The sequence below is a fragment of the Mustela lutreola genome, chromosome 12, assembly GCF_030435805.1.
Source record: "Mustela lutreola isolate mMusLut2 chromosome 12, mMusLut2.pri, whole genome shotgun sequence".
In the NCBI taxonomy this organism is placed as follows: Eukaryota; Metazoa; Chordata; class Mammalia; order Carnivora; family Mustelidae; genus Mustela; species Mustela lutreola.
This window is the reverse complement of record NC_081301.1, coordinates 53,885,039-53,908,447: the sequence shown is the minus strand read 5'-3', so window position 1 is coordinate 53,908,447 and position 23,409 is coordinate 53,885,039. Positions and strand designations below refer to the sequence as shown.

The 23,409-nt window shown below is 39.9% G+C and overlaps 1 protein-coding gene across 13 annotated transcripts in view; it reads right to left on the bottom strand.

The window, feature by feature from the left end:
• Positions 1 to 23,409, bottom strand: part of NFIB (nuclear factor I B) — a 436,690-nt gene that overhangs the window by 209,103 nt on the left and 204,178 nt on the right. For 9 of the 13 annotated variants that reach the window (XR_009346411.1, XM_059142332.1, XM_059142331.1 and 6 more), the window contains exon 2: positions 15,372 to 15,903. Coding sequence is in view for 12 of the 13 variants with exons in the window: in XM_059142332.1 (XP_058998315.1) it covers positions 15,372 to 15,903 (532 nt within the window). In the remaining variant the exon portion in view is untranslated. Of the gene's footprint in view, positions 1 to 15,371; positions 15,904 to 21,999; positions 22,930 to 23,409 lie in introns of those variants that run through there. The other 4 variants (XM_059142334.1, XM_059142336.1, XM_059142341.1 and 1 more) reach the window with 1 other exon arrangement.

The following is a 23,409-nucleotide window of genomic DNA, read 5'->3' as shown; positions in this document are numbered from 1 at the left end:
TTCATTTAACAAATAAATCTGATCAATTTCATAGTGTGCTCCCCTAACATTTCCATTGATGCTGGTGTGATACTCTTGCACAGTAACCACTTTTTATGCATCTATTTTTCCACCTATAGCTGTGCCTTTAAAACATGCCTTCTTCAAGTTCTCTCCACAAAATATCAGACTAGAAACTGGCTCCTGATAGTAGCTGATGTTAAACTTTTCTAATACTGTTAGTGTCTCTGCTTTAATTTATTAATCTCTGCTAACTTCAGGGGACCTGATATATGTAAGCACATTACAGGACACTCATAAAACAATTTAACTTACAGATAAATCTTCTATGTTATAAAAAGAATTCTTACCTTAGCAAAAAGATTCACTAAAAGTTTCCTTTTGAAATTGAATTACCCTTGTAAATTTAATGTTTTGGTTTCTAAAAATTAAACTAAAAAAAAAAAGTCCTCAGAAACATCTCCTCAATAAAAGAAGGTATATGGATGTTTTAAACTTGAAAAAAAAAAAAGCATTTTTTTAAACTACGATGAGAGACATATACCACACAAAGGAAAATGGAGGTATAGCAATTATCCAGCTAATCTGAAAATTGTAGACATCCAGGAAGCAGAGCTTAAACCAACTCATTACCAGCTCCCACTTTTTCTTCCAATATCTAATTCCAAAAACCAGTTTTTTCTACAAACAATCTCAAACGTGACCTACAATGTGGCTGGAAATCTGGCAATGCATTTTTAACAGATCCTCTCTTTTCCAATTAGTATCCAACCCTTATTAGTTGCCCATAATCTAAGAAGTATTTTGCGTGCACTGAAAAAAAGAAAGGCAGTCATTCTCATGAAGACCAAGGCTTCAGAATGACTTCATTAGAATATATCCTATGAAAAGGTATGAAAGAAAAAAATGGACTCTTGAAACAATGGATTTCAATAAGTCACAAAGATCTATAGTCATGATTTCCCTCTATGTTCCTCTAAAAAAACAAAAACAAAAACAAAAACAAAAAACACTGCTGCTATGTCCACAAGATAATACTTTCCATTATTTATGCTTCTTTATGTCCTTGTAGCAGTAAAACTAACACAAACAACTGAAGAGGCTTTGGGCCTCTCTTAGACTCAGGACCCACAGCCATAAAGTGAGAAGGTCTCTAGAGAGTCTCGAAGCTTTAAGCTTCTATGAGTTAAAGACCTCTTTCTTTAAAAAAAAAAAAAAAAAAAAAAAAAGCAAGCTTTTTATCTTGATTGAACCAAATGATCTGACTATTGGACTTTGAATTGAGCAACATGAAAGTGTTACCCAACTGGCAAGTTACACATTTTCTACTTCTTTTTAATAAATAAAATGTATTAAAATCCCCAAATTTAACAAGAGCATGCTAAACTTTATTAAATATTGCTTAACCTGGAGGGGAGAGCCCCTTTGCCAAGGTAACCAGAAGTTAGATTCCTAAGATGCCAGAGCCAAGAGGGATAGTGGAAGTCTTCTAACCAAATACCCTCCCTTGACAGATAGAGAAACAGAGGCCCTGAGAGGCTCAAAATCTCATGGGGACTTGCATGTAGTAGGGCTACGGTTTGCCTTCTCTTCCTCTTCAGCACTCTGCTGCAGTCACAATGTGGCACAGACTGGAACTCCACATCAGTAAACAAAGGGCTAGAAGGAAGTCTTTCCATTACCAGGTCACTAAATAATTTAAAGCCTAATTTTTCTTTCTTCTTCTTCTTCTTCTTCTTCTTCTTCTTCTTCTTCTTTTTTTAAATACAAAGACCTTATGTTCAGAAACTTACAGTTCAAAGTACATTAAGGAAAACCATGTCCTTATGCAGAGATGTGTTCTCCCACACGCATCTTAAGAAAATAGCAAACAACAACAAAAAAATAACTTATCAGCAGCCCCTAGAAAACAAAAACTGAAATTAAAAGAAAGAATGGAGTAAATCTAAATTGTATATTTTCATTCCTTCTAAAAGGATTAAATAACAGAATTCTAAATGGTTTGTTTGTACTTTCCATGCAATATGTAGATTAACCATGAAATTCTGTTTGGGACACTTTGACATCTGTTTTCAGTGCATTACAATGAAATCTGGGGACTTGATACATACATTTGCTGTAATAAAACTGTCACTAATCAGTGTTTTCCAAAATATTGCCCATAACTATTACTATTCAGTAGTCTCATTTGCATGATCTAATATTGTTGCTACATCATGTTTTTCCCTGACAATGTGTTAGCTGGTCCCAGGCACATGGTCTAAAATGGCTGCAAACCACTCGATACTTTGAGCACTTCCATACTTCTCTGTGCAGACGCTCGCATTCTGTCCGAGAAGGGAACCAATCTTTCATCCTTCGCAAAATATCTCCCCTGGAATGGGCACACCCAAGGCTGACTTCAAGTGTGTGGAAAACTCTACAGTAAAATAGCCCACAACTGTGGAGGAAATTACGCCTCGTGGGGCTTTGCAACAGAAGATGTCAACATTACCCTGTCTCGAAGTCCCTTCCGCAAATCTGGAATAATGCGGTGGGAAGGAAGAGTCTGCCATTAACTTGAAACCATTTCTAGCAAAACGCTAAGACTGGACCAGAGTTTAAAATTGAGTCCATCTCATTTTCTCTGGGATTAATAAACAGCCATACCAATGCAGGTACCAAGAAACCCCAGCTCCTAAGGTGTTAACACAACCTCCTGGATATTGGATGGAAAAGCTCCCATTTCATGCTGCGTGTATCTGGTGGATTGCTTACAAAACTTGGATTTTAAGGGGAAAATAACTGTGAGAGACCAAACATCATATTCACCAAAATACAAAAACTTACCAAAAACAATCTGTCTACCTACGCTGACTGTAAATGAATTCCGGATTTTATCAGGACTTGGAATCATATTCCAATATAATTTCATTTTGTCCTTCCATGAACTCATCTTAAACCCGAAATAGGTTTCTCTATACACATGTTTTATATTATAAAATGTTGGATACCAAGAGCAGATTAATTTTAGGACCTAATGCTATGTTTGTTAGTACTAAGAAGTCATTCCAAATGTTCCAAAAGGGATTAATGTAGTATAACAAGTCTATTTAATTATTGTAAGACCAGTGATCCTCATATTACTATAAGCAGCTTTTCCCTTATTTGGAGACTGTAAATAGAACAGATATTGTTACACGATAACTCTAAGTCTTATCCAAAAATATTAATATTTTACCATCAGGAAATTTAAAGAACTATGTTAGCATCTCCAGGAGGCTAAGAAAGGCAACCAGTATTTAAGAACCACGAACCCTCTATGCATCGCTATTTTAGGTCGATATCAACTTTAATTCGTAAGTGCAAACAAAGCTTTCCCAAGGTATTAGAGAGATAAAATACCAAATCCTTCTGCCATCAACAACAACTCATTTTATGTATGTTAAAATATTGGGGTAGAACTCGCTTCCTGTACTAAAATACATGCTTTTTTACTTTTGTGCAACCAAGGAACAGAGGAAAAGCAACTGAATACCAGGGATGTTCTCAAAAAGAAAACGCACAACACAGGTTATTTAAAAGTATGTTACCAGAATGTAAACAAGCTAATCAATGTTCTGATACTGCTTGCTGCACATTCCAGTTATCCTTTAACTGATGAACAAACAGTGCGACAGCTTTTCCTATGAACTCCTGGCCAGAACCCCCAGGTATTATTATAAAATGCTTCATGTAAGAATATGATTTATTATTTATTTATTTATTTATTTATTTGGTACAGCACCAATGTGACATGTGATTTAAGGCACTTCTCTAGCACACACCATGGGTATGGGTGAATCCGTCCACTTTCCGAACCCGCTGTGCAGAGAGTCAAGGGAGCAACCCACCAACCATGGCCAAGCTCCCGGCATATCCGGCCCACAGAAGTGGCTTCGTGACCACAAGGACCCAGCCACCGAAAGCCACGGAAGTCAAGCACTAATCCCAAATCTAGCTTGAGAAGCAGAGAATAGTTTAACCCCCTTCCCTTTGGCTCCCTGTTGTTCTCAGTAAATATGAAATCACTTTAAGTAAGAAATAAGAACTTTTTCCCTCTAGAGATCATGTAATTAATTTGCTTCACACCACAAAAAGGACAAATAGGGAAGACTGACTTAAAATAGAAGGAGCTAAATGGTAATAAAGTCAAAACAATTCATGTAACTATTGAACATTTTGAGTTTTGACACAACTGGGGGTCATTTTTGAATGACACGCTTTCAGACATAAAGTCTGAAAACCAGCAGCATGCTCTTCGTCAAGAACAATCCAGTCTAGCCACACATCATCACTTCTGTCCAATCAAATTTAAAACTTAAGTGTAGTTCTCCCAAATGCTGGCAATGTGATTTTTTGGTAAACAAAAGTCTTCTGCTTTTACTGTAATGTAGTGAATTACAAGTCTTGCTAGGACACCCTCCATTTGATACCAAAGTTGCATTATTTATTTATTCAGAGAGCTACTAATAAAATTATTTTACTCCTTCCTTGGAAATATTCCTAATTTGACCAAGAAGTTACTTCTCTGGTAAACTGGATACAAAGGATTGCTTGAACCCTACAGTAATCCCAATTCAAGCAGATTTTAAAACTGTATACAACTAGCTAACTTCATATGCCTACATTCAGAAGTTTAATTAACAAATATCTATTCACATCACTGGGATCAGAGACTTTCATTTTCTCTTGGGAATGTCTTATCACCTGATATGTAAAAACTAATGATGACCTTTTGCTTCAACACCCAATCACCCATTTTCTCCAACATCAGCCTAGTTTCTTTGCAAGTATCTATTACGCTATGTCACTTTACACAGAGTAGTGATGTGTATTGTTAACACTACTGCTTTTGCTTACATGAATTATTTCATTTAATCACTAAACAGTCCTGTGAAGCAGACATTTTAATCCCCATTTTAGAGAACAGGAAACCAAAGCACATGGTGCTTAAGTAACTTGACCAAGGTCACAAAGCTGCGAAAGGGTAGAACCAAGAGTAGACCCCTAAACGTGAGATTTGTGCACTTAATTTTCAATGCTGGAAAAAAATCTCTAACAGCAGGAAGAAGCAATCCCAACTTCAGAGGATGACAGACTATTTTAAACTGCATTATATTTGCTCTCCGATCTATGATGGAACTATCCTTCTCAATTCCTGCAAGATCTAAGCCCTACCTCTCTCTTTTTCTCCAACTTTACTTTTCCTCTTTGGTGAGCATGTGCGCGTGGGCACACACACACAAACACACACACATGCATCCACCAATTACCCATGGTCCAGAAACTTAACCTCTTCAACTCAACAGCTGAGTTCCATTGTAAAGCCTTTCAGTGGAGGAACTTCCACTAGAGCTTCCACTGAACTTCCAGTGGAGGCTGACTTCAAGAAGTCGTAGACATGTTTGAAACCCTCAGGGGCTGCTCACTGTCTTCCAACCATGGTCCCACTGCCTCTGACCCATGAGCCTCCTAACCACATCCAAACCCAATAACTCTGCATTGGCTCTACCACTGAGAAAGCCAACGAGGGAACAGAAAATCGAGAGAGATGTATGTCTTTGAGTCTAGACTGGTTTTTACAGAACAGAGAGGAACTGAAGCTACCAAGTAAAATCAGATTCAGTGTATTTTATTCACCTTTCTTCCTCAAACCCCTGGGAAGCTGGAATATCAACACAATTAATGCTGAGAAGCATTTAAATTCCCTCATCTTCGGAACATTCCTGGGGGAAAAATAGTTTGAAACAACAGCCACCACCCCCAAAAAAAAGAAAGAAAAGAAAAAGTAAAATCTTCTCACCTGCCATTTCAGATATTTTTTTTAAATGGAAATAGAAAAATCTAGGGCTTTTTTTCCCAAGGTTCTAGTGCCTGTGCCACATTGTCTCTCATCTGTCAGTGTATCCACACACATGTATAAACAGTATGCGGCATACAAGTCAGGAAATGCACAGTCTAACTTAAACTTCCTTTTTTCCTCTAATAATTTAAAAATAAAATGTAACAGCTTGGATTTTAAATATTTAATCTGGCAAATATAGGAAAAATCATGAACTACAATGTCATATTTGGCAAAGAAAAATTTGGTAGGATAAAAATATCTGCGTTTTAACATTTTAGAAGGCATTTCCAATATTTTAAAAATAAAATTATTTCACTGCTTCAGAAGAGAACAGAGGTAAAACTCCATTTTTGCACATGAGTCTTCATAAAGAATAGAAAAACAATTTTTATATTCGTCAAAATAAATATTTAAATTTTACATGCTGGCAAAAGTCCCCACAGAAATAAAAACTTCAGATCTACCAATGGTTTGCTACTATGTATTGGGACTTGGCTATTTAAGTCACAAAGAATAGGCTTCGCCTAAAACTATAAACCGAGTTTTAAGGTCACATACATCAAGTTATGACATGACTCTGATTTTTTGAAAAATTTTGTCTTGTCCTACATGGTTAGTATAAGACTTTTTCCAATACTGGGCAAAGATTTATAGGGTGAAGTTTAAACGTCATTTATTTTAGGACTTAGATATTGGTAACGAAAAGCATAACTAAATTTATCACTTTTACCCTATGTAATGACAATAAAATATTTTTATTGTAACAGCTAAAAATGTTGAAAAGCAATTATTAAGGAAATCATAAATATAAAAAGCTGCAAAGTCGACCTCAGAAGAGTGGGGGAAAGGAAATTGTGATATGCATCATCATAAAACACGGAAACTGGGAATCTAAGCAGAAGGCATTCAAATCCCTCCAAAGGCCAGAAGACTATCCCCCACCTCTTGTAGCAAGGAGGGCTGCAAATTTGTCCCCATCACTGTCAGCAAACAAAAGAAAGTCACTTTCTACAGCCAGACCATGTCAAACAGAAGACATGGCTACAGCAGAGGGACGCCTTGAATCCACTGGGGTGTAAAGCCAGGGCTGGGGCTTTTTGTCAGCTATTACCATAAAAGAATAAGAGGAAACAGTGACATTACTGCACAATAGAAAGGTCAAACAGCTTGCAGCCATTTCATGACCCAGACAAGTCAAGGTCAAAGGATTCAGGTAGCAAGTTAGCCAGAGCATAAGTTACAGCACAAATGAATTGTTTTAACACATCAGCTTTGGTCAATTAAACCTAACAAGGCAAGTTGCATCACGTAGCAGGGTTCCTGACACCAAGGCCAGGAGCTGAGACCGACCTCATAAAACAAGGCTTTTAACATAGCATAGCAAATTTAAGGTAATCCATCCAGAAACTGCAGATGTCAGAATAATAAAATACAAGTTGTCCTAAGCAGGAACATTTTTCACACTTTAGATTTCACTAATAGAGGGGTATAGACTTCATGTTGACATACTCATGGTATTAACATAGGCATAAATGTAATCCCCTACTCACTGGAATTAGAGAATACACCCCATTTCCAATAACTTTCTTAACATCTGCGCTCATGATTAGATTTTTGTTCTAAGCTCTGCCGTTCCCTGTGAACAGCGATACATTTTTCTATGTATGTTTTCTTTTTTCCAATGTGACTTTTGAAAAATCAAGTTTTTAAAGAAATCTTAAGCTTCACTCAGTATTGGAATATATACGAGTGTCACCGAATATTAACTGACACTGGTTAAATGCTTTTTGTGTCGTTTTGTGGGAGATTTGTGCATTTTGAAACTCAGCTGAATGCTGTTCATTAAATTTTCTATTTTGAGAAACAGACTAAAGCGAACCAAAAATTTGAAACTGCACGTACTTAGAATAAGGAATTTTTTTCAAGGGCAATTCTTCCTTTCCTTTTTGCACTTGTTTAAACAAATCCCATTTTCAAATGATTTGTGCTGTATCCATAACTTACTACATGCTCCGAACTGCCTTAAAATGGGATTCTGAAAATATACAACCTCCGGGCAACTCTCAGCTAGTAAAATTACTTCATCCATCACCCCATATTTTCAATTATATAGTCCTTATTCAGAGTTCTTTAATTTGTCTGTGATTCATCAATGCTGTCCTGTTTAAACTATCATCATAAAAGAGAGAATATGTGTTTCTAAGTGTTTTATTATAAACAATATATTTATGCACAAGACAAGTTTGCATTCCTATCTTGGAACACTGCTTGATGTAAATTTTGAGGTTTTTGTTGTTTTTTTTTTCCAACGTGTGGCCTTCAATTCAGCCTCAAGGTCTTTCCACCTCATTGGTTAATTGCTAGCCATTTCTTCCAATTTTCTGAATAATATAACAACCAAAAGCCGAGCCATTCAAGTCCCATTAGCCTCACACCCTGTACCGTTCAGTCTAATACAAGCTAATCCCACAGACTCACTTCTCACTCCACGCACTTCATTTTCACAAGTTCTCTGCAGTCTGATGATTTATTCTCTATGCCAAATCCTAACAACTGAATTCAGTTAAATTAACCACATCACGTGATGAGAGTTCAAGGACCCAAGAATGTTCCTTAAAATGAGACAGCATACCACGCTGCCACAGAAGAGCGTGCCTGATTCGGAGGAAGCGCCCCTCTTGCTATGCTTGGCGAAGAGACCGGCTGCTGTAATCACTCCGGCTTCCCATCGCACAACCGCTAGTCCTTGAGATTTCTATTTCTATCCTTCTAGATTTTTATTCCTCCTCCAAAGGACGGAGGGAAAAAAGTTGGAAAACTTTGCTTTGAACATGACATTGGCTGATCACTTGCTCTGACTTAGCCCATAATAAAAACGCCTGGAGGGTCGCAGGCTCTGCTTTCAACTTCAAACTAGAAAATGCTATTCTTTGCCAAGCTGAAGAGAAATTTCTATCCAAGAAGCCAGTTTCGCTACAAGGGATCACCTTTCATTTTGCCCCCAGAAGTTCGGATAGTTAACAATCTCTATCTATCTCAGAAAGTTTTGCCTATGCTATTTCCACTCTCTGTCACCCCAAGCTCCCAACAAAGTGATAATTATCGCTTTGATTAAAAAGCCAGTTATCATACAAGCCACTGGGATGCCAGAAATGAAAACTTACTTATCTCAACTTTTAAGAATTCCAGAGAATTCTGACTCAGCCTCGCACTGGGTCCGTCCCTCCCTCTTCAGGTGCTGAAATCCTAACAGATCAGCAGAGAAGTAAAGGGCAAAAGAGCGCCCTGATAGAGTTTGGGGTTTTTTTTTTTCTTGTTTTGTTTTTTTTTTTAAGCCCACTGGCCTAATTTTTCAGGTCAATCAAGCATAATGAATGTTTATGGGGAGAAAGGCTTTCCTAAGTTAGTTAACCTGGACTATTTCAAACCCTAATGCCAAATTTGAAAGGAAAAAGTTAACGGAGAACTAAAACTTTAATTTCCTTTTGGCAACTCCTAAGTTCCAGAGTTAGGCAAAAACAACTAAGTAAATAAGAGATCCTACCCACTCTACATTACCTCTATGCATGGAAACACTCCCTCTGACCACTTTGGAAAAGAGTGACTTTAAAGAACTTGGGCCATGGCTACAGGGGGCCTCCCTATATGTGGCCCTCCCTAGCTCCAAGGCCCATGCTAAATCTGTCAGGAAGTCAACCCTTGGGAAACCAACCACTATCTCCTGTCACTGCAATTCACAGATCCTCCAAATTACCATTATTCCTGAATAACGAACAGCATCTCTGTTCTTTTACATATAAAGTCATTTTACCACGCAAGAGGCAGAGTGCACCAAATTTGCAAATCCAACCCATATCTAGGTGAACAATATTTTTTAGTATAAAATGTGTACTGCTGTGTATGGGGGGGAGGGTTAGGAAGGGCTTAAGGTGGGAGGGAAGCCTCATGCTGTCGGTAGGACATTTTTCCAACCTTTGCTGCCTCCAGAAAGTGGGTCACTGTATTTTTTTTTAATATTCGAAATCATAATTGATGTAACAAATGAGCCTCTCCCCCCCAACCCCCCTTTCCCTTTGAAAACTGAAATCATATTAACAGCAATGCAATAGCTTAGTTTGCCATATCAGAACATAGATGCCAAGCTTCCCCAGCTGGTAACTGGGGCCTCCGAGTTTAACTCTTGAATTGTCTGGCAGAGTTATCTTATGGCAGGGACATCACGGCATACACAGAGGGTGAGTTTCTGGCCCCGTAGACTGTGTTTTCTTCTTATCAGTGAGAAAATGGCTAAGTATCTTATCTTACAATATATGTTCCCACAAAAGTCTCATTAAGCCTAGGAGCAAGACATGTCAGTAAGAGCCATTCTTTATCTGGTGAATTGTGTGTGAGCCAGAATGCAAGCAACTGTGCATTGGAGTTCAGGAGTTCAGTCAAGGACAGGATGCTAGATGGGAAAACTTTGCAGTGTCCCCCCTAAATCCCATGTGCACATGAATTCTCTGCTCTCTGAGCCCTTCGCAGTCCACGCACACCAGACCATCCTGGAGAATGGCCTCATTTTAACAAATTACAAAAGCTTAGTTTTCCCCATAATGGGAAATACCTGAAAATGAAGTGGAATTTATTAAAATGTTAAAATACGCCGTCAACTAGCAAACAATTATCTGCGTCAGCTTTTCATAAAGAAATAATGGTTACCCAAAAGGGTTCTAAAAGTCAGTAACTGAGGGAGGAAAATAATTCTTAGCATTTGTTTCCTAGCTAATGATATGTGACAACCGGGAAGGATTCTATTTCAAAAACAGTAACAATGATTACAACCTCCCCTGTAAACAAGTCACATTTTTCACAACTGCAAAATGTACTTTAATTATCATCACACTTAACAATAAAACAACAAACGTTGCCACCCAGCAGTGGATCGTGGCTTTAAAGTTTCCCCAAGGCTAAAGGAAACTCCTCCTTGATGACAGCCATGAGCCATGAGAGGACTCTCTTCAATATCCGAAACATGTTTAATAGGAGTGCAAAGTACGGTCCAAAAATCAGTTAGGCTGACTTAGTTTAAACTCTGATCTGTTAAATTCAGGACAACAGTTACTATCTCTTGAGATCTTTAAACTTCTTAGTGTGTTTTGACCTCCTTCTTCAAAACCCTTCCTTGCCTCAGAGAAAGCCCAGTCCCCCCCCAATTCCACCCCACCCCTCCCCATTTCCCCTTCAGACAGGACACAGCCTGGACTCAAGGCCTCGCATAGGCCAGACTTCCTTCTCTGCAGCCCTTTGGGGTGGAACTGCTAATCCTTCTTATTAATTAATGAGATAATGGTGGTTAACCGGAAAGCAATATTAATGCTCACTATCTAGGAAACGTCAACCAAAATTATTTTAGCCTTTTGGTTGGTTTTCCTGGTGTGCAGGACCGTGCTGAGAATCTGGCAATGTTTTGATACAGAATTGAGAAATTCAGGATTGGAGGATTTGTATCTGACCTGAACACATAGGTTTCCTCATGAAGTTTTGCTTTTTTTTTTTTTTTAACATTTACACTGTTACACATAAGTCACTAGGAAGAAAAGTTAGATCCTCTCAACATGTCACTGTAAAATTTGGAAGGGTGGAAACTGAGGGAACTACAAATTGCATGAGAAATAAGCAGTGACAGGACTGAAAGCGAGAGTCAGTCATAACGAATGCATTAAATATCACTACATTCAGCAAGTCTTCCCCACATCCTCAGTGCACACCCCACACCCTACAGCACACTTACATCCCAGGAAGGTGTCCTGTGCAAGCCTTGCCTGCTTTTTGTTTTGTTTTGTTTTGCTTTGCTTTCATGAATGCAATAACAAAGACAATATGGGGACTAGGTACCACCTGCCCAAGAATCATTGGACATCTTTAACATCTTTGGGGAAATGGAGGCCACTTTAGAGCTATTTTTTCCCTCTGATCTATCACACAGATTTAAAAGAAAGAAAGAAAAAAAAAACCTAAAAAATAAAAAGGAAGGGTTTTATATTAGCTAAGATTTGCTGCAGCAAACAAGCAAGCAGCTTTCATTCAGGGATTGTCAAAAACTTTCCAGTGTGCCCACTGCAATGCGGATGCCAACCAACGAATCAAAGGCATTCAGCAACTAGACAAAGAGGGTCTGATGCCAACCTCGGTGCCACTGGCAACCATTATTGGCATCAAGCACAGTGTCTGCCTTTTTTTTCCCCCTCGCCTGGCACTTCACAAACAAAATGGCGGTTCTTGTAGCAACGGAACAGCCGAAGCGCAGCCCTCTGAATCAATAACGTCAAATGATTTTATGGATTTAAATGCAGTTACTCCCCCATGATGCGTATATGGGAGGTAAAGCGGGGGGCTTATATAATTTTATAAATGACTGTATTGAACATGACCCTTTACTAATGTGGAAAAATAGAAAAATGGACTAAAAATTGCGGTCAGTCGGGCTATATGCATAGGAGAAGCTGAATAACAAAGAGATTTAGCTTTAAAGAAAATACTGCCTCGTGGCCATGGGATGCAAAGGTCTAATGAACTCTATATCAAAAGTGATTTTGAAATGCATAAATTTTTCCCAAAACCATATCAGATGCAGATGTAGTACTAGAGCTTGTGTCAAAGCTCTAGTAACTCTTTCCACATTTCAAAAAAGATGAGGCTGCTGGGCATGAAGAAAAAAAAAAAAGAAGTGTGGGTTGAACCAAAAGAGAAAGAGGGAAAAAGAAAAGCATAGGAAGTTGGCCAACAATGGAACTTTATTATATGTTGGTCTTTATTTCATCCTCCAGAAGAGATGCAGTTTGTGATCTTGTATAAATAACCAAGAGGACTATTGACATTTCTAGATCTGGAAATTGTCAATATATTGTAACATCACTCCACTCTGCAATGCGGATGCCAACTAACAAATCACAGGCATCCTGAGCTAAACAAAGAGGGTCTGATGCCAATCCTGGTGCCAGTGGCAACCATCTTTGGCATTCTCTCTGTTCTTTCTCATGTTTTCCTCCCAGTCGTTTAGAAGTGGAGAGACAGAGAGAAAGGGGGAGAAAGGTAGTTTTGCTGCTCATTCTGTTGTAAACATTACAGCTTTCTTTTCTTATTTTTCCTTCATGTTACTCTTCATACTTCTTTGCCTGATTTATAAAACTGACTTAAGTGGGTTTTCATGTACTTAGAAGAGAAATAAAGAGTCATAATGAGAGATAGGCAGCACTTTGATTGACTACAGACTTATCTTTGTAAATGCCTTCTTCAATCAATTGCACTGCAAAACAACATAATTAACCTACATTTGACCAAAAAAAAAAAAAAAAAAAAAAAAGATATGAAATGTGAAAAAAGGAAAACGCAAAAGCTTCCTGATATGACTTTTTCAAAGAAAGAGCCAACAGATGTTAAGAAGAGACGCCGCGCTGGCAGGTAGGAGGGATACAAATGAGACATACAGGGTCAGATAATGAAAGCTTTTTATGACAGAGACTCAAAACAACAACAAAATCAATGTTCGGTCTGAAAACATGGTCTCCAAGAGTTGCTTAAAACTTCATGATTATCATGACCAATGGTGCAATGCAGAAGGCATTTACGCATTTTTCTTTCTTCAATCTATCTCCACGAATCCAAAGGATATGTTCTTTATTGTCAGTTCATCAACCAAGAGAGTTGGCTGCCTGCCCCGGGAATGGGGAATGAATACACATGCATGTGCACCTCAAGGACTAGCCTTCGAGCAACTTAAAATGTGAGCAGCAGGGAAGTGGTTACAAATCTTCCCTCCCTGTACTAAAAAGTTGCATGACCCACTTTTTAAAACTTTACTTCCAGCCTCGACTTTCACAACACACTTACAACACAGCGACAGTCAACCCAACACAGATCTACAGCCCACCTTAGGATGTCACCTCCTAGACAGCTGTCAATCAAATTAAGTGTCATGTGTTAATGAGCTTTTATTTTAGGACGCACAGAGCGAAAATATATTTTTCCCTAAACCATCATTATTTGGGCCTTAATTCTTAAATCCATGGTGATGGCAAAAGCAATGTTTAAAAAAAAAAAAACGGTAGTTTCAAATATATGATTTTGAGCATCTTATTTAAAATCAAACTAGGAATTTTTTTTTAAATGACATTTAAGCATATCTCTAAAACTATATCAAGGAAATATAAAGACAAAAAAACATGTAACAAGTACCTAGATTTCTGAGCCAAAAGAGTAATTTTGATTTTTTTTTTTTCTGGATAATGATAAGGTTCACACCAATTTGCTGAATCCCAGATTTATATAACGAACAACAGATAACCCGTCTGCCACCTCGCTATCTGCAGGCCATTTCCCTATGACCAGGCCAAGTTAGGAAATGACCCACCATCTGTGGCAGATCAAACTTCAGTCCACTTTTGGTATGCTGCTTTCTTAAAATGATGTTTTACTACAGACTATTGCTAATACGTGGAAATCCATATCCTGACACATTTATTTGAAGAAAAGAAACTGTCAGTTATTTAAAGGAAAGTACAAAATAATAATTTTAAAAAAACATATTTCATTAACTCAAAAAATGCTTAGGAAAAATACCCCCTATTTTTGACTCACCCAGGCAACATTTATACCACTGTCTTTATCAAGTCTTTTTTTTAATAGGTACGGTATGTGGTTTCTGCATTCTTTTTGAGATTTATTTTAAACCAGTGTAACCAGTCCACTTTCTGTTTTTGTTCTGTAAGAAGAGCTGCAACTTCTCTCCTCAGTAAGTTTTGTGAATTCACATTCAAGTAAATTAATGATATTAAGTATTCCCAAGTCATGTTGGGAAAATATTATACCATAAATTATTTAAACAAGAACTATCATCCATTTAATCTATGGCGAATATTACACAATCAATAGGAGGTGTCGATAGAAATATTTAAATTAAATAAATTCAGGTTCACGTAAGATACACTTTCTGATATTGGCTATCTTAAGCATTTTGTAACAGGAAAACGTAAATTCTATTTTCGTTGCAACAGGACTAGATTCGTGAACAAAGTTCATCTACCTTGCTAGTTACGAGGCCAATACAAAGATTATTAAAAAGCGGTTTGACTCTTCATAAATAAAGTTACATTTTCAAATGGAGAAACGATGACTAGACGCAAGGAATGCAGCCGAGGACAAAAAGTGAATTGTAATAAACTCCAGTTTTCAGACTAGTCTGTGCCTTTGAAAAGGTATATTATTTCAAAGACATCTGAAAACGCATCTCTTTGTGGTCTTTTGCAAAATACCCACACCTATCCAGGTACAAAAGCTCCACGCCTGTGTCCATGGCTGGCCCATGGCAATGGACGTGGCAGTGGAAGAGGGCAGGCCACTCCACCCAGCATGGATGAAGGAGACCTAGGGGCCTCGAGGACCATCTAACCCAAGCCAGCTATTTCGTATACGGGGTTTGCGGGCAGTGTTTGCCCTACTAGAAGAAAGAATGATCTGCTCCTACCTTGCTCCTGCACGTAGTATGCCAAAAACAAATCAAGCTCCTTAACTGATACTGTGATATGATGTGGCTGGACACAAAGTGCTGGGTTTGTGCAATGAGGGGATTTCATGAGCCGCTCTCCATCGGTACTTTCCAAGGGGATGCCTTTGAACAGGATCACCATGACTAGATCCAGACGCCAGACTTTGTCTGCCTGTCGCAGGCAGTCGATTCTCCTAATCTTACCCTTCTGGTCGGGATTGGATAAGACACAGCACGGGTGCTTCTTGCCAGTCACGGTGAGCACAAAGTCCTCTCGGTACTCCTGGCGGATGTCTTTGCGCAGCTTGGCCAGGAGCCTGGATGCCCACTTCTGTTTGATTTCAGGCTTTTCACTGAGAAGCTCATCTTTGACTGCTCTTTCTTCGTCCTTTGACATTCGCTTCTCGTGCTTTTTAAAGTACTTGCGTTTCCGAGCCTGCAGGTTGAACCAAGTGTAGGCGATTGCACGGACATGTGGAAGGAGTGCCTCGATGAATGGGTGAAATTCATCCTGTTGAAGATGAAGGTTGGGGCGGGGGGAGGGGGGAGACAGACACAGTCAGCTTAATTTTAAAGGATCAAAAATAAATAAATAAATAAATAAAACTATAATCCATTCCCAATTCACTCCAAAAAGTTATGCATTAAAAATCACATTTCTTTCTTATTTAAAATTATCAAAACAGCAGGAAAAGAAGAAAACAAAGTCCGCCAAGCAGTCCCTTTTCCACCAAAATTTACAGGTTGATCGTGCCTCCTAAAAAGAAAATAAGATTTATATTTGTATTTCCACTCTGGCCCCATCCCCCTCATTCCCACCATGCATCCTACATTCTCTAAAACGTAAGTAACCAAAGTGCCTGGCACCCAATTTAATATTTAAATATATGATTGACCAACTAACACGAAGCAGTACCATTTTACAAAGAACACAGTGAGATTGGTTTTTTTTTTTTTTAATCGGAGCAGAGCTGTTCAGAAGGCAGGAGCGATGCCACAGTTCATTTCTCTTCTCTGTGGCACAGAAACACAAAGCATATAGATGCTCAGTGTAATGCCACACAGTTCCCGCTTTTGGAGCATGCTCTCAGCAAGAGGCTGCTGGTGGCACAAAGAGCATGCGCCATTAAACTTGATCCATTTTCTTATCAAACGTCCAACATTCCAACACTGAAACAGCACCATTCCAAGAGTGGTAACTAGAGAAACCGGTATACAGTGAGGGAAAGTGGGCAAAGGACACAGCTTGCCGTATCAGTGTCCTGAACAGAAGGTTTCCATACTTTGAGCCGTGCATTCTCTTCCCCCCTCACCAACACCAGCCTCCAAGGCACACACACACACACACACACACACACACACTCACACTCTCCTATTCTCTCACAGACACACCGACACACTCTTTTCATTTTTCAATAGAAGTTTCCAAAGTTGAAAACAAAAATTATGTGAAGGTTCTTCAGGCAGCTTTCCTAGAGAATCTGAAGCCCCACGGAGTCCGTTAATTTGTTAACCGATCACATGAGTACGGCAATTATTCTAAACCCCTTAAAAATCAATCTGAGGTGAACAATGAGAAATGGCAACTTGGCACCAACTTTATATGCTTTGTGTCTCTGCGTGCGGTGGCAGGGGGACACCAGGAGTGCACCACTGGTCACTTACTGCTTTTGTGGAATCAATACAATTCATTTGCTACGTGTGTGAATTCTTCGGCCAGAGTGTGGGTGCACGTATGCACGGCTTGTGAGTCTGCACGTGCATCAACTCTACAGTATCCCATCTTTTGAATGAAGTGGTTTACCTTAGGCTCCTGCATTTTCCCAGCCTGTTCCATCTAAGCCTTTTTTTAAGGGCGGGGGGCAGTGTGGAACGGCAGATTATCTTCACCTACGGATATTCCAAGTTACTTCCCAAAGCAGTTCGTGTTTCATTACTTCCTGCCATAGGTAAATCCTGTCTCATAAGCTGAGGCCCTATTACTGCTCAGAGAAAGAGCTAACATCCTGGGCAGGCATACTGTACAGGAGCAATAAACCAAGATCCGAAGCAAATAAGAACTTCCCACTGCACCCACTTTTCTGAACGCCCTGACTATACTGTCACCCCAACCAGGAAAATAACTTTCACTAACTTATCGGATCCCAACTTGGAATTGACACACTAGGGCTGGTCACCCTGAATTACGAGAAATAAATTCTATCTAACCAGCAGTCTGATGAATGCCATGAGGGTAAAGATGAAGAAAGTGCAACTAATGACACTGGAACAAAGAAGGGGGCCAAAGAAAATCCCCAATGGGTTTGAATCCATTTTTAAGATGAAATTCGAGTTTTCGGTGCTAAAGACTGCAGCATGTTCACGGTATGTGCATCACACCCGGAAAAGGTGCACGTCCCATCCAATCAATAATGCAGTTATCAAGTGTTTTAACATATTGCTGTAAAAACGTTCCTCCGGCAGAATGAGTATAAATCAAAATTTCATAACAATACAGAATGCAGATGATTACATCACAGCATGAGGCATAACCAAATGCCATAGAGGAAATCATTAAACCGATCAGTAGTTTCCAGCAGAGATTTGAACAATTCGGTTACTATGTGAGCACATTAAACTAGGCCATGGAAAGAGTTAAACCACAATCTGTTCTTTGTGTGGGAAGGCAGCCCTGCTCACAGCAACCACAGCCCCATGATAAGACCTCCCTATCTCCATATACTTTCTGATGCCATGCTTTCAGCTTTCACTGTAACTACAAAAACTTTGTTTATCCCCCTTAGAAATAATGCAAAGAAAGCCCTGTTGAAGGAAGTGTGGACCTAAACATGCTTTGGGAACTCACTTCCTATAATCTGACTTTTACTACCATTTATTGATACGATTAAAAAACATACATACATACTCATCAGCTAAGGGGTTGAGAATGTAAAGAATACATGGGGATGGGAGGGGGTAGTTTTACCGTTGCCATGCTTTTTAAAATGCTGTATTACTGCAACAGATATTAAGTGGTGCGGTAACTCTTAAGTGCTTACATCCTTAAGTACTATGTTCAGTGACATTTCATTTTCTTATTAAGACATCAAACATACTTTTGATTAAATTTGTTTGAGTTGCAAATCATCTGTCATGTAATCCCAAAATTTTAGTAACTTATTTTAAACAATCAAAATGCAAATTTGAGAACTGAATTTGGAATTTCTTAGCAAATGCACACAAAACAACGTGGGTTTTTTTTTGAAGGTTGCCTTGAGTTTGTTGCCAATGTTGCTAAATAATGTTTTATTAAAACATACTTTTTTTCCTTATTGACAAATAGAAGTAGCAAACTTTCTCAGTCCACAAAGTTGCCTTATAAATAGTTTCAGGGCTTTAATATTCTGTGGATTCCTTTCAAGCGAAACACTTGACAAGGAGACATAACCTCCAAAAAAATGATGATAAGTACAGGTTTGTTATAAGTCACATATACTTCTGTACTAAACAAGCCTAAAATGTTACCTCTCAAGTGTAACTGTTTTGTAGCACGAAGTTGCAATATATTTTTAGTAATTTTGAGTGACATGAATATGAAGCATAGTAACTGTCTTCATCCAAAAAAGAAGTGATTAAGGTATTCAAATGTCCTAATTAATAGGTTATCACAATAACACTTTAAACCATTATGAAAGTTTTTTTTTTGTTGTTTTTTGTTTTTTTTTTAAAGCTAAGCATATAAGTAACCTAAGATATAATGGCTCTATACTAAGGCAATATGCCACCTCACTCTTTTAGAATTTTTATTGAAATTCATTGACATTTCTCTTTTGAAACTTCCTTTAGTTGAAATAAATTGATAAAATAGCCAAGTTACAAATATCAAATATAAAAGTAAACAATCTTAATTTCACCAGAAATATTTATTTTTCTTTATAGAAACAATGGTTTCCATGAAAGGAAAACAGAAAATTAGATCAATATAGAGGTGTAAGAGTAAATACTAGATATTCTTGGGACACTGCTACAATAATAAACCATTTAAAATATGTTCCATGAAGAACCTGAAATTTTAATAATTCAATGCAATCATGCCAAGTAAAAGTTTTATTAAGGGTTTACATTATTTTTAGAAAAAGCAAAATATTAAATCATATATGATGGTTCTGATTTTTCCTTTTATACCTGATTTGTACTGAGGTATATGTACTGATTTATAGGGGAATCCTGATGCTTTTACATAGCATTTTGCTACATATTAACAACTTAAACTGTAGTTCCTTTTGAAATTAAAATTCTTTCTAAAACCTAGATACTTTATTGCAACAACTGAGACACTTTGTAAAGTTTTCTGCCAATAAGAATGTTTCTCCATTCTGTATTTACATATCCTAAAAAACATTTTGCCATAGCTAATAGACTTTTATAATACAAAGCTAAACTACTGGTCTAATATAAAAGTAACACTGTTCATGTGCTCTTACTTTTGCAACACCTTACATTACCTATAAAGTCACAGAGATATTAAAAGAGAATTGGAAAGCTACAGTTCCTTCTGGAGTATAGGCCTGAAATCCCCAAAACAGTTTTAATACGTCAACCTAAATTTACATTATTAAAACAAGAGAGAATGTTAGTCATCATGAATTAGTGTTGGTAAGTATGTGTTCTTGAATACTAATGTGATAGCTGAATGATTGTGCTATATATGCTCCTAATATTCCATATGTCACGATGCTACAATGTTATCTCCAACTTATTGAAATTAAGATAAAGCTAGTGACTTTACAATGCATATTTAGAGGAAATAAAAAATGCAGTGTAATCGCTAGCAAGGTTTCTGAGCAGCTGATGCTAGAAATACAAATTAATATAGAAAAGCAATCCTTTACAGGTGAGAATAAGTCATGCAGTTACTTTGTAAGCGAAAAATCTTGCCTCAATTTGTTTTATTTGAACTGTGCTTCAATAATGTAAAAATATTACCAAATGAATATGGATTACCAGAAAGGGAAAAAAAAAAAATCCTGCTGATAGGTAATATGAAAGGTAACTTTTACAACTAAAGGCAATCCCTTATACCTGAAACAATTTCATCATCATATTTATTGGCCATTATACATAGCTTTTAAAATACAAATAACTCAGCAACTCATTTTTCCAGTTTTGTTAAATTAAAGTGCACATTACTTGCTGAAAATAGCCATATCTAAGTTAATCATACACAGATGCCAAACAAAATATAAACAATAAAAAATGTGTCAGCCAAAAAGCTACAGGACTGTATCCAATCACTGAATAAGCCTTATCATTGTTTTCATCTTCATTCACAATTTATGAATGCCTCGGTCCTTTCCAATCACAATGGCTTCTAATTGTCATACAATTGAAATCTTAATCATTTGTCCATTATAAAAATGCATCATCGTGATATTTGATTTTTAAAAAATTGTAACACACCTAAGACCTGGCGACACTTCTTTAACTGTGTAGTTTTCTACACCAACGTCCAAGAAAATGGTTATCAATTATCAATGGTGACACTTCCTCCTCAAAGCTGAAGTCAACAGTCCCACACTTTTCGAGGTTTAAAATAATGCTTCAAATAACCACTCTGGGCTAAGATATTTAATTAGTTCGCCAGTTGGTTAGTTAGCTGGGCAGCGATGAAAACTGCCCCCAGGTAAGTCCGTTCGGTCTCACCAGTTTTGCATTCGACCGTCTGGTTTAAAATTATATAAATTGTGCTCTTAAAAATGCACCAAGCCAGAGTTTCATTTCATAACGTTGTTCCTAAAATCTTAGGACAATTTTCAAAGTGAATTTTTCAAAAATGACCTTACTTTTCCAGCATTACTTTCTGCCTTCCGAGCTACGCCCAAATATTGTCAAATGAACAGGTCTCCACAAAATGAACATGTTCTAAAGTCTTTAACTTTCACCACGACCAACTAACTCGTGTCAACATAAAGACTGCCTTTGTGGTGTGGTCACTGGAAACCTCAAAGTGCGGATCACGATGGACCAGAGTTTCAGATCCCCAAATTAAGCAAAGGAATGGGTCTCCGGACCACAACCTCCGACTCGCTTCGTCGCCCGCCCACTGCCTGCAGCGGAGTCCAGAGGCGCCCACAAGGACTCGTGCTAGAGTCCCCTCGCCCAAGTTCACTGGTTGTTTATTAGGGCTCAGTCCCCCCGTAAAAGCTCCTCTAAAGCTGGAGTGGGTCTCGGCGCTCCAGCGACCGACAGGGGCGACAGGCACCCTGGGCAGGGGCGCCGCACAGCAGCAGGCACTCGGGGGGCCGCGCAGAGGCTAGCGCTCCCGGCCCGGGGCCCTGCCCACCCCCGGCGGCCTCGCCCGGCCCAGCAGCCCTGGCAGTGTGCGGGCGCCCGCTCCCCATGCCCAGGGCGCGGGGCCGGGCGCGCGGGGTGGCCTCGGGCGAGCGGCCGCGCGCCGGCTCCCACGCCGCCCCGCAAATCCCGCCGCAACTCCGGGCCACTTCTGCGAAGGACAGCGGTGTGCGGAGGTTAACTAAAGCCGTTAATTGTCCGCAGACGCGAGCAACAAAACAAAACAAAGGCATTTCGGACTAGAGAGAAAGCTCGAGAGAGCGACCGAGACATGTACCTGAGTGAGACAGATGGGAGAATACATCATGACTTCGCCTTAAAACGCACTTTCCCGGAGATGCCCAAGAAAATCTTCAAGAAGCAAGAATTTCATCTATTCATTTTACAGTCATCTGAGCCCCGCGATGCGATCAATCAGGACGGGGCTTTGCGCTGGATCACCGCAACTTCACAACAAACCCAGTCCTCCTTAAATAGCCAAAGATTCAAGTTCACTCGGCGTGCTAGATTTCCCGGGGTGAAATCCAATCTACACTTTTAACCCTCTTGCAGTCCGAGCGCGCTGGCCCTGCTCGCCGAGGCCGCCGCCGCCGCCGCCGCCGGTGTTGGCTGCTTTTCGCCTGGGTTTGGGGATTTATTTTCTGTTTTGCAGTTGTTGTTGTTGTTGGGGGCTAGGGGGTGCGCGAAGCTTCGGGGTGGGTTGGATTGGGGTGGTGGTTGGTGGTGAAATGCTTTTTAAAAAAGGCGGGGAGGGGGACGCAAGAGAGAGCGCGGGAGGGAGAGCGAGGAGAATGTGTCACCGCGCTGGGAAAGTTCAAGGTTACAGCCCCGAGCACTGCGGCAGGATTCCGGAGTGGCGATCGCAGGCGAAACTTTGCCGCGAGCCGACCATGTGTGTGCGCGAAGGGGAGCGTGAGCGAGTGCGCGCGGGTGGCGGGGCGCGCGCGGGAGAGGGCCGGGTGGGGGCGGGGTGGGTGGGGGAGAAGGGAGAGGCCGGGGTGAGGGAGGGGGCTCGGGCGCAGGTCTCCCGGGCGGAAGAGGCTCGCGGCGCGGTCCCCGGCTGCAGCCGCCGCCGCCCGCGCCGGCTCTTCCACGCCCGGCCGCCCGCCCGCCCGCCTCGCCCCGCGTCTGACCCGGCCGAGCGAGGAGGCTGCTGCTGCTGCCGCCGCTGCCCAGAGCCCAGGGGGATCGGAACGAGCTCCTGAAAAATCCCAAACGATAAATCCCGCTCTCCCGCTCGGCTCCAAACTCCGCTCTTTTCTGCTCTGGGCTCTTTTTTCCCCTCCCTCTCTCGCTTTCTTTCGTTGCAAAACTTGGAAGTTGAAAATTTCACCGGTTCCACCCTCTGGACCCCGCTCGAGCTCTCTCCAAATCAGACTTAAGGATTGTTTTATTATTTAATTACACAATCATCGCTTTACTCCTCCTCCTGCAAACGCGCATTCCTTTTGCACCAGCCTCTCCACACCCCCCGCCCCCCACCTTCCTCCTCCTCCTCTTGCTTCTCTTTCTCTTCTCTCTCTCTCTCTCTCCCTCTCATTTGTTAAAGGTCTCATGTCGGTGCCACAGAACCATGACTTTTTTTTTTTCAAACTAGATCTTCTTTCCGCCCTTTGGGCAAGTCCTGCAGTCTCCCCACACCACCGCACACACATACACACCCCCGAAAACCCGCCCTGGAAGAGGT